This window comes from Oncorhynchus nerka, linkage group LG8 (assembly GCF_034236695.1).
Source record: "Oncorhynchus nerka isolate Pitt River linkage group LG8, Oner_Uvic_2.0, whole genome shotgun sequence".
Lineage (NCBI taxonomy): Eukaryota > Metazoa > Chordata > Actinopteri > Salmoniformes > Salmonidae > Oncorhynchus > Oncorhynchus nerka.
In genome coordinates, this window is record NC_088403.1 from 26,517,540 (window position 1) to 26,529,706 (window position 12,167).

Below are 12,167 nucleotides of genomic sequence, written 5' to 3' on the forward strand. Positions count from 1 at the left end.
AATGTCCTGTTGCACCTGTTACAAATCAATGGAAAGAAAAATATATAGCCTAGAATAAATGTAAGTAAAACTCAATATTCATAATCTTATTTTGTAGGCTACAAAACGTTTTTCTCTCTCAATATATTAGGCCTATACGTGCTTTCATAAACTGTGTTTTATTCCATTAAAAGGTGATTGATTGGCTGTTATGACGCATAACACCTAAAAGTGAGACGTGTGCATTTGCGTAACTCATTTCCATAAAGAATTGTGTGGCACTGGGATATAAACCTGTCTCTCTGCTGATAGCACAGCTTCAGACACTGCCTCGGAGAGTCTCAGTATCCGGTAATAGGCCTATATAGACTATTCGATCAAACAAATCATAGCAACTCTAAAATATTATTTTTAAGACAGTCTACGATAAAATTGACATAAGTTCAATGAAGACAGAGAGTGTGGCGCAAAACATTCCGTTCGTCGGCAGAAAGCGAAGTCTGATCGAAGATGCCCGGAAAGAGCGCGCCAGCGGTTCATCTTCCCCTGGCCCATCGCGGGGCGGTGAAAACTTTGTGTTTGAGGAAAAGGAAGGAACAGTGACACTGAACATTCTTTTCGCACTCAGCCATGAGAAGAATGCAGGGTTCTTTAAAACTGGCAAAGTCTTTGAGGTAAGGAAAACATGTGCATCATTAGATATGAGTTGCAGATGGAGAGCTTCAATAAAATCAGGTCTACGGCATCGATTCAACGTGATAAAATATACATGTGTTTGCTTATATATGATATGTATGTCTTTACCATGGATTCAGACGTTTGAAGCTAAGCTTTTGCATATTGAGAGCCGACCAGGGAGGAAGTCTAAGAACAGTGGCTGTGATGATCTGGAGTTCTTTATGAGGTGTGAAGTGCACATCTCGGACACAGACATCTTCATCAACTCACTCAAGAGAGTCGCGGACGACGTACGCACCATCCCAGAGGAGAAAGGTTATAATACAATTTGAATGAAATAATAAATCACACGTTTCTAATAATAGTAACGTTTTTTATTATCTAATCAATTGTGAAATAATTATGCTCTGACATATTTTCCTGTTTCCTTGTTTTAGTTCCCTGGTTCCCCAGAAAGATCAGAGATCTGGATAAATGCAACCTGTTGATAACGAAATATGACCCAGATATGGACCAGGATCATCCAGTTAGTGTTTACCTTAGCAATATTGCTAGGCTTCCATTTATATGGCATTGATACAATACTTGTATAATTAATTGGATTGTTAGAAATAAATACTCAACTATCAAAAAGGATAACAAACTAAAAATGTCATGGTTAACTAAATGTTACGATTCCTTTTTCAGGGATTCAGTGATCCAGAATACAGAAAAAGAAGGTGCTTCATCGCTGAACTTGCAGCAAATTACAGACAGTAAATTGATCTCATCATTCTCACCTTTCAAAAAAGATATTCCCATGTAGTCAGTTGATCTTAGGTGCCAGCACTGCATCATTGGACCAAAGGCATGCCATTGTAGAAATGCATTCGTAAAGGAATGATTGATGCATCCATCTCTGTTCCACAGGGGGGAACCATTACCCAGAGTGGAGTACACACCAGAGGAGGTGGCCACATGGTGAGAATAACAGCTGATGTATAGTATACTGGAGATGGACATCATACCATCCTAATAGACTTCTTTCATAATGATAATAGTCTACAGTCAGTATACCTCTGGAGTTGGAATGACAGTGTTCTAATGACTCTGCTGCTGCTGTCATTTAACAGGAAAGAGGTGTACCGGACCCTGAGGACCATCTATCCTGACCTGGCATGTAGACAGTTCCTGGGTGGGCTGCAGCAGCTGGAGAGGGAGTGTGGCTACGGAGAGGACAGTATCCCCCAGCTCCAGGAGGTCTCTGCCTTCCTCAGAGGTGAGGCCCAGCAGCCTATCTATGCCTGAGGGACAGAGCAATAGCAGCACTATGCCCAACTTCAAGGAATAGAATAAACATGGACAAGCCAAATCCAGCATGCCCATGACTTTCCATTGAATGACTAATCCTGGTCGATGACTGTGCGCAGTGCGCACCTTATAGATTGATTATACCTCGTTATTTTATTGTAGATTGCTTACAACAGTAATAACAACATTAGGGATGGTTCTCGTACTGCAGACACACTACAAGCAGTCACTGTTCACCATATATGAACATCAGCATCCATGCTGTGAATATGTCTCTGACAGTGGTACCTTGCGCTGTGTTCTTGTTTGTCCAGAGAAGACAGGCTTCCAGCTGCGTCCGGTGGCAGGGCTACTCTCCGCCAGAGACTTCCTAGCTAGCCTGGCCTTCAGAGTGTTCCAGTGTACCCAGTACATCCGCCACGCCTCCGCACCCATGCACTCCCCGGAGCCGTACGTCAAATGGTGTCATTGACATAGTAAAATCACTCGAAATAAGCAGTGTGTGTCATAATATTCAGTTTACTAACTGATCATAAATAATAACATATGTATGATTAATGTGTATCATGATAATCAGTCTAATCAATGGACATATTCATGTGCGTCATGTAGTCACTGCTCTTTCGCTTCCTTCTCTCAGAGATTGCTGTCATGAGTTACTCGGCCATATTCCTATGCTTGCAGACAAAGAATTTGCCCAGTTTTCCCAGGTAAAAACATTTAGACTTGTAATATGGTTCATATGGCGTAATAATACATCAATTATAATAATACATAAATTGTCTTATCAGTGCGCAACACTCACAATTGTTTGTCATTTGCAGGAAATTGGCCTAGCCTCACTGGGAGCATCAGACGAGGATATTGAGAGACTCTCAACTGTAAGAGCTTACCTTTGAGCTTTCATTTCAAAATAAGCAGTTACCAATCAGATGTAAAACATTAGATACTGCACTGAGGTTGGGTGTTGGACTGCAAATTACGGACCTTTGCTGCCATCTAGTGGAAAATATAAAATACTGACCAATCTGACCATTTGATGAATGTGTTGTCAGGGGTGAAACGGAGCCTTTCATTTCCTCATCACTTGTTGCCATCCCTCCGACAGTTGTACTGGTTCACGGTGGAGTTTGGACTGTGTAAGCAGAATGGAACTGTGAAGGCATATGGTGCCGGCCTCCTGTCCTCATATGGAGAACTCATTGTGAGTAGTATTTTACATTGGCACTCTGTAGAATTGTACTGATAGAGGGGACTAATTCCTCATTTATTATCTCTGTTTTCATATAACATGCCACTAATCATTTCTGAAGGAGTCTAAAACGATAACTAATCAATTATCTCTTACTTCCATCTTTCAGTATGCTCTCTCTAACGAACCTGAGTACAAGCCATTCAACCCAGAGGAGACAGCAATCCAGCCTTACCAGGACCAGACTTTCCAACCTGTCTACTTTGTCTCAGAAAGCTTTGAGGATGCCAAGATTAAGATGAGGTACATCAATGCATACAAGTGGTGAATGTCTATATGTGAGCACTTCAGTAAGTCACAGGAAATGTGTAACATGTGGCGTATACCTTGGATTTGAGTTGATCTTGTTGCTCCTGGACGCGGGGCTGCAGGGGTTTTGGGGAGGAGCCCTTGGGAACCTCAGGGGATCTGAGGACACAGAAGCAAATCAGATTGAAGGCAGCTGTTTAGGAGTTACTCGTAATTAACACATTACGTTTTGTAATATATTAATGTAATCTGAATGAGCAGAGTATGGATGGACATGGGCAACTCCAGTCCTTGGGGGCTGGAGTGGTGTCACACTTTTACCCCATCCCTAGCACAAACAGCTGAGTAACCTAATTCCATTCTAAACTGAAGATCATGGTTAGTTGATTATTGGAGTCAGGTGTGTTAGTGAACACATTTATTTATTTATTTCACCTTTATTTAACCAGGTAGGCTAGTTGAGAACAAGTTCTCATTTACAACTGCGACCTGGCCAAGATAAAGCAAAGCAGTGCGACACAAACAACAGAGTTACACATGGAATAAACAAACATACAGTCAATAATACAATGGAGAAAGTCTATATACAGTGTGTGCAAATGAGGTAGGATAAGGGGGGTGAGGCAATAAATAGGCCATAGTGGCTAAATTATTACAGTATGGCAAATTAAACACTGGGGTGATAAATATGCAGAAGATGAGTGTGCAAGTAGCGGTACTGGGGTGCAAAGGAGCAAAATAAATAACAATATGGTAGTTGGATGGGCAATTTACAGATGGGCTATGTACAGGTGCATCGATCTGTGCGCTGCTCTGACAGTTGGTGCTTAAAGCTAGTAAGGGAGATATGAGTCTCCAGCTTCAGTGATTTTTGCAGTTCGTTCCAGTCATTGGCAGCAGAGAACTGGAAGGAAAGGCAGCTGAAGGAGGAATTGGCTTTGGGGTGACCAGTGAAATATACCTGCTGCGCGTGCTGCGGGTGGGTGCTGCTATGGTGACCAGTGAGCTGAGATAAGGCGGGGCTTTACCTAGCAACGACTTATAGATGACCTGGAGCCAGTGGGTTTGGCGACGGATATGAAGCGAGGGCCAGCCAACGAGAGAGCATACAGGTCGCAGTGGTGGGTAGTATATGGGGCTTTGGTGACAAAACAGATTGCACTGTGATGGACTGCATCCAATTTACTGAGTAGAGTGTTGGAGGCTATTTTGTAAATTACATCGCCAAAGTCAATGATCGGTAGGATAGTCAGTTTTACTAGGGTATGTTTGGCAGCATGAGTGAAGGATGATTTGTTGCGAAATAGGAAGCCGATTCTAGATGTAATTTCGGATTGGAGATGCTTAATGTGAGTCTGGAAGGAGAGTTTACAGTGTAACATGACACCTAGGTATTTGTAGTTGTCCACATATTCTAAGTCAGAACCATCCAGAGTAGTGATGCTGGACGGGTGACCTCATTATGAGAGAGATGAGATGACCTGAGGAGACACTCGGAGTCCATACTTCCGAACATTTAAATTGAACCCATAAGAGTTTTAAGCCCCGTCTAAGCCAGGGGAGGGGGTACTACTAAGCTATATGGAATTGTTTTAAGGTCATACCAAGGATCATTTTGCTATTTGATTTTGAATCTGGAGACCCCTTGAAGTATCAAAAAAAACATTTTATTAACCCCTTAGAAGACGATTTTGAGAATGTCATCATCTCATCATATGCTATTGGACCATGTCTCGCTAGGAAAAGAGATGTTATCTCAATGAGAAAAAACGGTATAAATAAAGGTTCAATAAAATAAATGAATCTGACAAACACCACGCTGTCACATTTGACCGCAAATGCGGTGTTACATAGGCGGATGCAATGCATTGAGCCTCATCCAATGCAAAAAACAGATATCTCTTGTTTAAACTGACAGATTCTTATGATGATTTTTTTATTATGATAATTAGATTTCCGCGGGGGCACGGATATCGATTTTAGTTTTTTTTATTAAAACAGGTTCTCTGGCGCAAAATCCATATCAGCCAATTAAACTTGTCGATTTACTTGCACGTGACAGAACACTAAATTGTAGCCGGTCCCATCCGATAACATGGCACACGTTAGCCCTATGCTAATCTCACCAGGTGGCACTGATTATATCCTGGCACAAATTATGCATCAGCCAATTACAATTGTCATCGTGATTGGACATGTTCCAACTCCTGTTCATGGAAGCATCCTTAACACACCCCAGTCCAACAGGATGCTCCAATCATCAAAGCAAGCGTCACATGTATTTGACTGACTGGTCAAATTGCTCTCTCGTGTTAAGTGCCAAGTCCACGTAATTGTCGTAAGATTGCGGCAAGGGTTCGAATTTCACAAGTTTCCTCCCCTTTGAAATGTATATATACTGTATTAGGGTGCTGAAAAGGGACGCCAACAGCTTGAAAGGGAAGATGATTAAATAATTGAATAAGGAGATAACTCTTTCTTCAGCCTTGCAGACAAACGCACTGCTATGGCCTAATAATTATATGGCATAGGCTATATTACATGGACATGAACACAAATGTAGGCCTACAATGTGTTATATGCATATTTACAATCATCTACTTTGTCACATATGCGTTATTTGACTCGAGGAGGATGAACATTACAGTGTACAGTAGGATTGTAGTTAGTATCATTATCATCCTACAGATGGCAGTATTGCAGTTATTTTAAAATAAGTTTATCACACTTGGCTGTCATGAGTATATTCTTATGTAGGTAGGCTACACTTACAACCAGGCCTACAACTTTTTGTAGGCTATGCATTATTATAATCATCCACTTGGTCAAATGCGTTTTGAATTGAGCATCAAGGACCTGCAGTGAACAGTTTTTTCCTCAACAAAAAAGCTTGCCAGGAGGGTGACTCGAACCCACAGTGAGCTACTGATTTCAAGCCAACCGTTTTAGCAGTGTGCCACCTTGAGGCAATAATGATAGTGATAGTATACATGCATTTGACAAATCCATAAGGCTCTCCGTTTTTTGTTGTTGTTACGATGTACGATAAACGTACATGTTGTAAGGACCTCATCATTCTTCCATAAAAGCACATGGATGTGTGTGAAACAGAAACGTGGGATTTTGTCATAAATGCAAAAACATGAAAATGTCTATTGTTAGTACTAGCTAGTAGAGTAGTCGAGGATGCGTCAATGCAATATTGGCTCACAACTATACAGACCAACAGAACATGTGGATATACTGACAAGATACATGGCCCTCTGTCCAAACAATGGTGGTAGTTGTCTAGAAAACGGCACGGCAGGCTGTCTTGCTCCCTCCTATCCTTTTTGTGGATACATCTCATTATTGTAATCTTATTTGAATATTCGATGAGAGTTGTTGACGTCAACCGCTTGTATTCAATGGAGAGAGATGCTATGCTACCAAAAAAAAAAAAGATGCTATGCTACCAGCTTCATGCCATGAATATGTATAGCTATCTCGAGACAACTCCAACATTAAGTGTTTTTTCCTCAAAGTTACCGGGATGTCACGTGTCCTGCTTATATCAGTACACTCATAACAACTTAATTAAGCATTACGGAACTTCCATTCGATCAAATAAAACTCTTGTAGCAAATAAGCTATTAATTTTGGTTGTTGACCAAATTCGACGCTCATTGACTTCCATACAAAAACTCCTTGCCTGGGTGAGTGAAACAACGTCACCTGCTGGAAGGAGACAGATTTTCTGCGAGTTGGGCCTCTCTTCCTGTAGGTTTAAAATATCCCTCTAGTGGCCAGGGTTGACCTATTTTATGCCATTGGTTGGTGGATATAAGTCTAAGATCTTTGATAGGCTGATGAAGAATAAGTGCCACCTGTTGAGGTTAGCATAGGGCTAACGTGTTCCATGTTATCTGATGGGACCAGCTACAATTGTGATGGTGCCGGAGGGGATGGCTGCTGTTTTATTGGCTCTGAACCAACTGTGCTATTTTGTATTTTTTTTCCCGCATTGTTTGTAACTTATTTTGTACATAATGTTGCTGCTACCGTCTCTTATGTCCGAAAATAGCTTCTGGACATCAGAACAGCGATTACTCACCTCGAATTGGATGAATAATTTGTCTTTAATGAGTCGGACGGGAAGGATATACTACAAACACCCAAACAGGCCCAGTTTCCCCGTCATTCGCTGTAGAAAGAAACTGAGATTTCACTTAAAGAGATCGGGGTGCCTTGTGAGGATCAGGCGACGAGTGGCTAATCTGCCTTTGCCATCAGTACTGTTAGCTAACATTCAATCGCTGGAAAATAAAATGTGACGAACTGAAAGCACATATATCCTACCAACAGGACATTTAAAACTGCAATATCTTATGTTTCACCGAGTTGTGGCTGAACGACGACATTAATAACATAAAGCTGGCGGGTTATACACTCTATCGGCAACATAGAACAGCAGCCAGAGGGCGGGGGCCTGTGCATATTTGTAAACAACAGCTAGTGCATGGTATCTAAGGAAGTCTCAAGGTTTTGCTCGCCTGAGGTAGAGTATTGCATGATAAGCTGTAGACCAAACTATCTACCTAGAGAGTTTCTGTATTTTTCGTAGCTGTCTAAATACCACCACAGACTGATGCTGGCACTAAAACCACACTCAATGAGCTGTATACATGCAGGGAAACTTGAATCAGTTTTACCTCATGTCTATCAGCATGTTCAATGTGCAACCAGAGGGGGGGAAAAAAACTCTAGACCACCTTATCTCCACATACAAAGACGCGTAATAAAGCTCTCCCTCGCCCTCCATTTGGCAAATCTGACCATAATTCTATCCTCCTGATACCTGCTTACAAGCAAAAATTTAAGCAGGAAGCACCAGTGACTCGGTCTATAAAAAAGTGGTCAGATGAAGTAGATGCTAAACTACAGGACTGTTTTGCTAGCACAGAATATGTTCCGGAGTACACTACATCAGTCACTGGCTTCATCAATAATTGCATCGATGACATCGTCCCACAGTGACCGTACGTACATACCCCAACCAGAAACCACGGTTTACAGGCAACATTCGCACTGAGCCAAAGGATAGAACTGCCACTTTCAAGGAGCGGGACTCTAACCCGGAAGCTTAAAAGAAATCCCACTATGCCTGCGAACCATCAAACAGGTAAAGCATCAATACAGGACTAAGATCGAAATTGTACTACACCGGCTCCGATGCTCGTCGGATGTGGTAGGGCTTACAAACTATTACAGACTACAAAGGGAAGCACAGCCGAGAGCTGCCCAGTGACATGAGACTACCAGACGAGCTATATAACTATGCTCACTTTGAGGCAAGAAACACTGAAACATGCATGAGATCATCAGCTTTTCCGGATGACTGTGTGATCACGCTCTCCGCAGACGATGTGAGTAAGACCTTTAAACAGGTCAACATTCACAAGGCCGCAGGGCCAGACGGATTTCCAAGATGTGTACTCCGAGCATGCGCTGACCAACTGGCAAGTGTCTTCACTGACATTTTCGACCTCTCCCTGTCTGAGTCTGTAATACCAACATATTCAAGCAGACCACCATAGTCCCTGTGCCCAAGAACACGAAGGTAAGCTGCCTAAATGACCACCGACCCGTAGCACTAACATCGCCTGTAGCCGTGAAATACTTTGAAAGGCTGGTCATGGCTCACATCAACAACATTATCCCAGAAACGTTAGACCTACTCCAATTTGCATACCGGCCCAACAGATCCACAGATGATGCAATCTCTATTGCACTCCACACTACCCTTTCACACCTGAACAAAAGGAACACCTATGTGAGAATGCTATTCATTGACTACAACTCCGCGTTCAACACCATAGTGCCCTCAAAGCTCATCCCTAAGCTAAGGATCCTGGGACTAAACACCTCCCTCTGCAACTGGATCCTGGACTTCCTGACGGCCGCCCCCAAGGCGTAAGGGTAGGTAACACCACATCCGCCCCGCTGATCCTCAACACGGGGGCCCCTCAGGGGTGCGTGCTCAGTCCCCTCCTGTACTCCCTGTTCACTCATGGCTGCATGGCCAGGCACGACTCCCAACACCATCATTAAGTTTGCCGATGACACAACAGTGGTAGGCCTGATTATCGACAACGATGAGACAGCCTATAGGGAGGAGGTCAGAGACCTGATGTGTGGTGCAAGGACAACAACCTCTCCTTCAATGTGATCAAGACAAAGGAGATGATTGTGGACTACAGGAAAAGGAGGACCGAACACGCCCCCATTCTCATCAACGGGGCTGTAGTGGAGCAGGTTGAGAGGTTCAAGTTCCTTGGCGTCCACATCACCAACAAACTAACATGGTCCAAGCACACCAAGACAGTTGTGAAGAGGGCATGACAAAACCTATTCCCCCTCAGGAGACTGAAAAGATTTGGCATGGGTCCTCAGATTCTCAAAAGGTTCTGCAGCTGCACCAACGAGAGCATTACTTTGCATTACTGCCTGGTATGGCAACTGCTCGGCCTCCGACCGCAAGGCACTATAGAGGGTAGTGCGTACGGTACATCACCGGGGCCAAGCTTCCTGCCATCCAGGACCTCTATACCAGGTGGTGTCAGAGGAAGGCCCTAAAAATTGCCAAAGACTGCAGCCACCCTAGTCATAGACTGTTCTCTCTGCTACCACACGGCAAGCGGTACCAGAGCGCCAAGTCTAGGTCCAAGAGGCTTCTAAACAGCTTCCACCCCCCCAAGCCATAAGACTCCTAAACATCTAATGAAATGCTACCCAGCCTATTTGCAATGCCCCCCTTCTACACTGCTGCTACTCTGTTATTATCTATGCATAGTCACTTTAATAACTCTACCTACATGTACATATTACCTCAATGTACATATTACCTCAATTACCTTGACTAACCGGTGCCCCTGCACATTGTGCCTGTACCGGTACCCTCTGTATATAGCCCCGCTATTGTTATTTACTGCTGCTCTTTAATTATTTGTTATTCTTATCTCTTTTTGGGGGGCATTTTCTTAAAACCGCATTGTTGGTTAAGGGCTTGTAAGTAAGCATTTCAATGTAAGGTCTACACCTGTTGTATTCGGCGCATGTGACAAATAACATTTGATTTTGAATTTAGCTTTCTGTCACATGCAAGTAAATCACAGATTTGAATTGGCTGATATGCATTTGATGTCAGAGAACTGTTTAAAATTAAATGGTTGCTTATTCGCAAATATGGACCCAATGTTTTAAAACCCTATTGTTCTACCTGCAGGCGGTACTCGTCGTCCATCCAACGGCCCTTCTCTGTCCGGTACGACCCATTCACTTGCAGCCTGGAGGTTCTGGACCAACCCAGTAAGATCCAGCATGCCCTAGGCCAGATGAGAGACGACCTGAAGATACTCCACAGTGCCCTGGAGAAATTGGGCTGAGGGCCTCAACACTGAGCCAGATACTCAGGGAGTGAAACTGATACATACCTCTGGAGGGGTGGAAAGGGGAAGCCATTTTGGGTCTTTAAAGGTGCAATCTGTCATTTCTCTGTGTGGCCATGGGGCCAAATGCACAAACAATCAATGCTCAAATTGCACAAAATACAGTAGTTCCATTTAAGGCAATCAGTTGAATATCCACCTCTTCAATCCTGCTGGGCTAATACTTGCATTATTATTATTGTATTTTTTAGAGACTAAACTAGATTTAGCATTTAAAAATGGATAGATGTGAAATACTGTGTATATATTTAGTTAACTGAAAAACATCATTTATATTTACGTGCAAGATTCATTAATATTTCCTTGTTGGGTGCATGTATTGATATGTACAGTGACGTTATACATGTATTGTGATGAGAATGTACAAAGTAATACATTTTATTTTTTTCAGTCCAATCACAAAGGGCATGAAAGAGAGAGACACACACATGGGGGTAGGAAATGTACAGGCTGAATATGTCAGAGAATGTTTATCTTAGTAGAGAGATTACAGAGAAAAACTTTAGAATGCATGTGTAAAATAGTGATCAGAAAGAGAGTATGGACGGAGATCAAGAAAAGAGACAAAAAAGTATCAAGTCTGTGCATTTGCGTTTGAGAGAGCAAGCGAGCAAGAGACAGAGCGAGAGGGAACATGAACATCAAAGAGGGTGGGAGTACTACAATATAAGCCCATGTGCCACTGCCTCCCATTCCAAACCAACTGTTTCCATGTAGAAAATTCTTGGAACCCATTTGTCTTCACGTGTTATTAAGTAAAGGGAAGGAGCTAATTATGAATGATTTAAATATCATGTTTCCTCAGCTGGCTACTGTCAGAGCCAGTACTGAGGCCCAGTGGATCTAAAGCTGGACCTGGTCACACAGACCTCACAGTATAACACTACACGGTCAGTAGGGTTTCACAACTGGCATGATAAACTCTCTCTCTTCCTCTCTCTACCTGTGGGTTCAAGGGGTAATAGATGCCTTGTTTCTGCATCAGTGACAATGTGTCTGTACTAGAGTTCACCCGTATTCATTTTTAAAGCCAGAACGCAAATCGGTTCATAGATCTACTCCGACTGTAAAACATCATGATGTACACAGTGGCTGTAAAAGCCTCCGACCACCTAGAGTGGGAGGCCTTCCTGTTCAATTATTCCAGTGTAAATCAAACATGGTTCACTTTACTCACAGAGAAACACAACCTCTCCAGTGGAGAGAAAATGGTGCACAGAGCCGAAGATTGA

At 42.8% G+C, this 12,167-nt stretch overlaps 1 protein-coding gene across 1 annotated transcript; it reads left to right on the top strand.

Moving 5' to 3' along the window:
• The first annotated feature begins 367 nt into the window (after nucleotides 1-367).
• On the top strand, nucleotides 368-11,857 carry th2 (tyrosine hydroxylase 2). Its single transcript, XM_065021196.1, has 11 exons — nucleotides 368-972; nucleotides 1,095-1,183; nucleotides 1,345-1,412; nucleotides 1,567-1,617; nucleotides 1,770-1,915; nucleotides 2,262-2,397; nucleotides 2,588-2,657; nucleotides 2,772-2,828; nucleotides 3,056-3,151; nucleotides 3,309-3,442; nucleotides 10,713-11,857. The coding sequence occupies exons 1-11, from the start codon at nucleotides 426-428 to the stop codon at nucleotides 10,870-10,872; spliced, it is 1,554 nt and encodes a 517-aa protein (XP_064877268.1). The 5' UTR covers nucleotides 368-425; the 3' UTR covers nucleotides 10,873-11,857.
• Nucleotides 11,858-12,167: the final 310 nt, after the last annotated feature.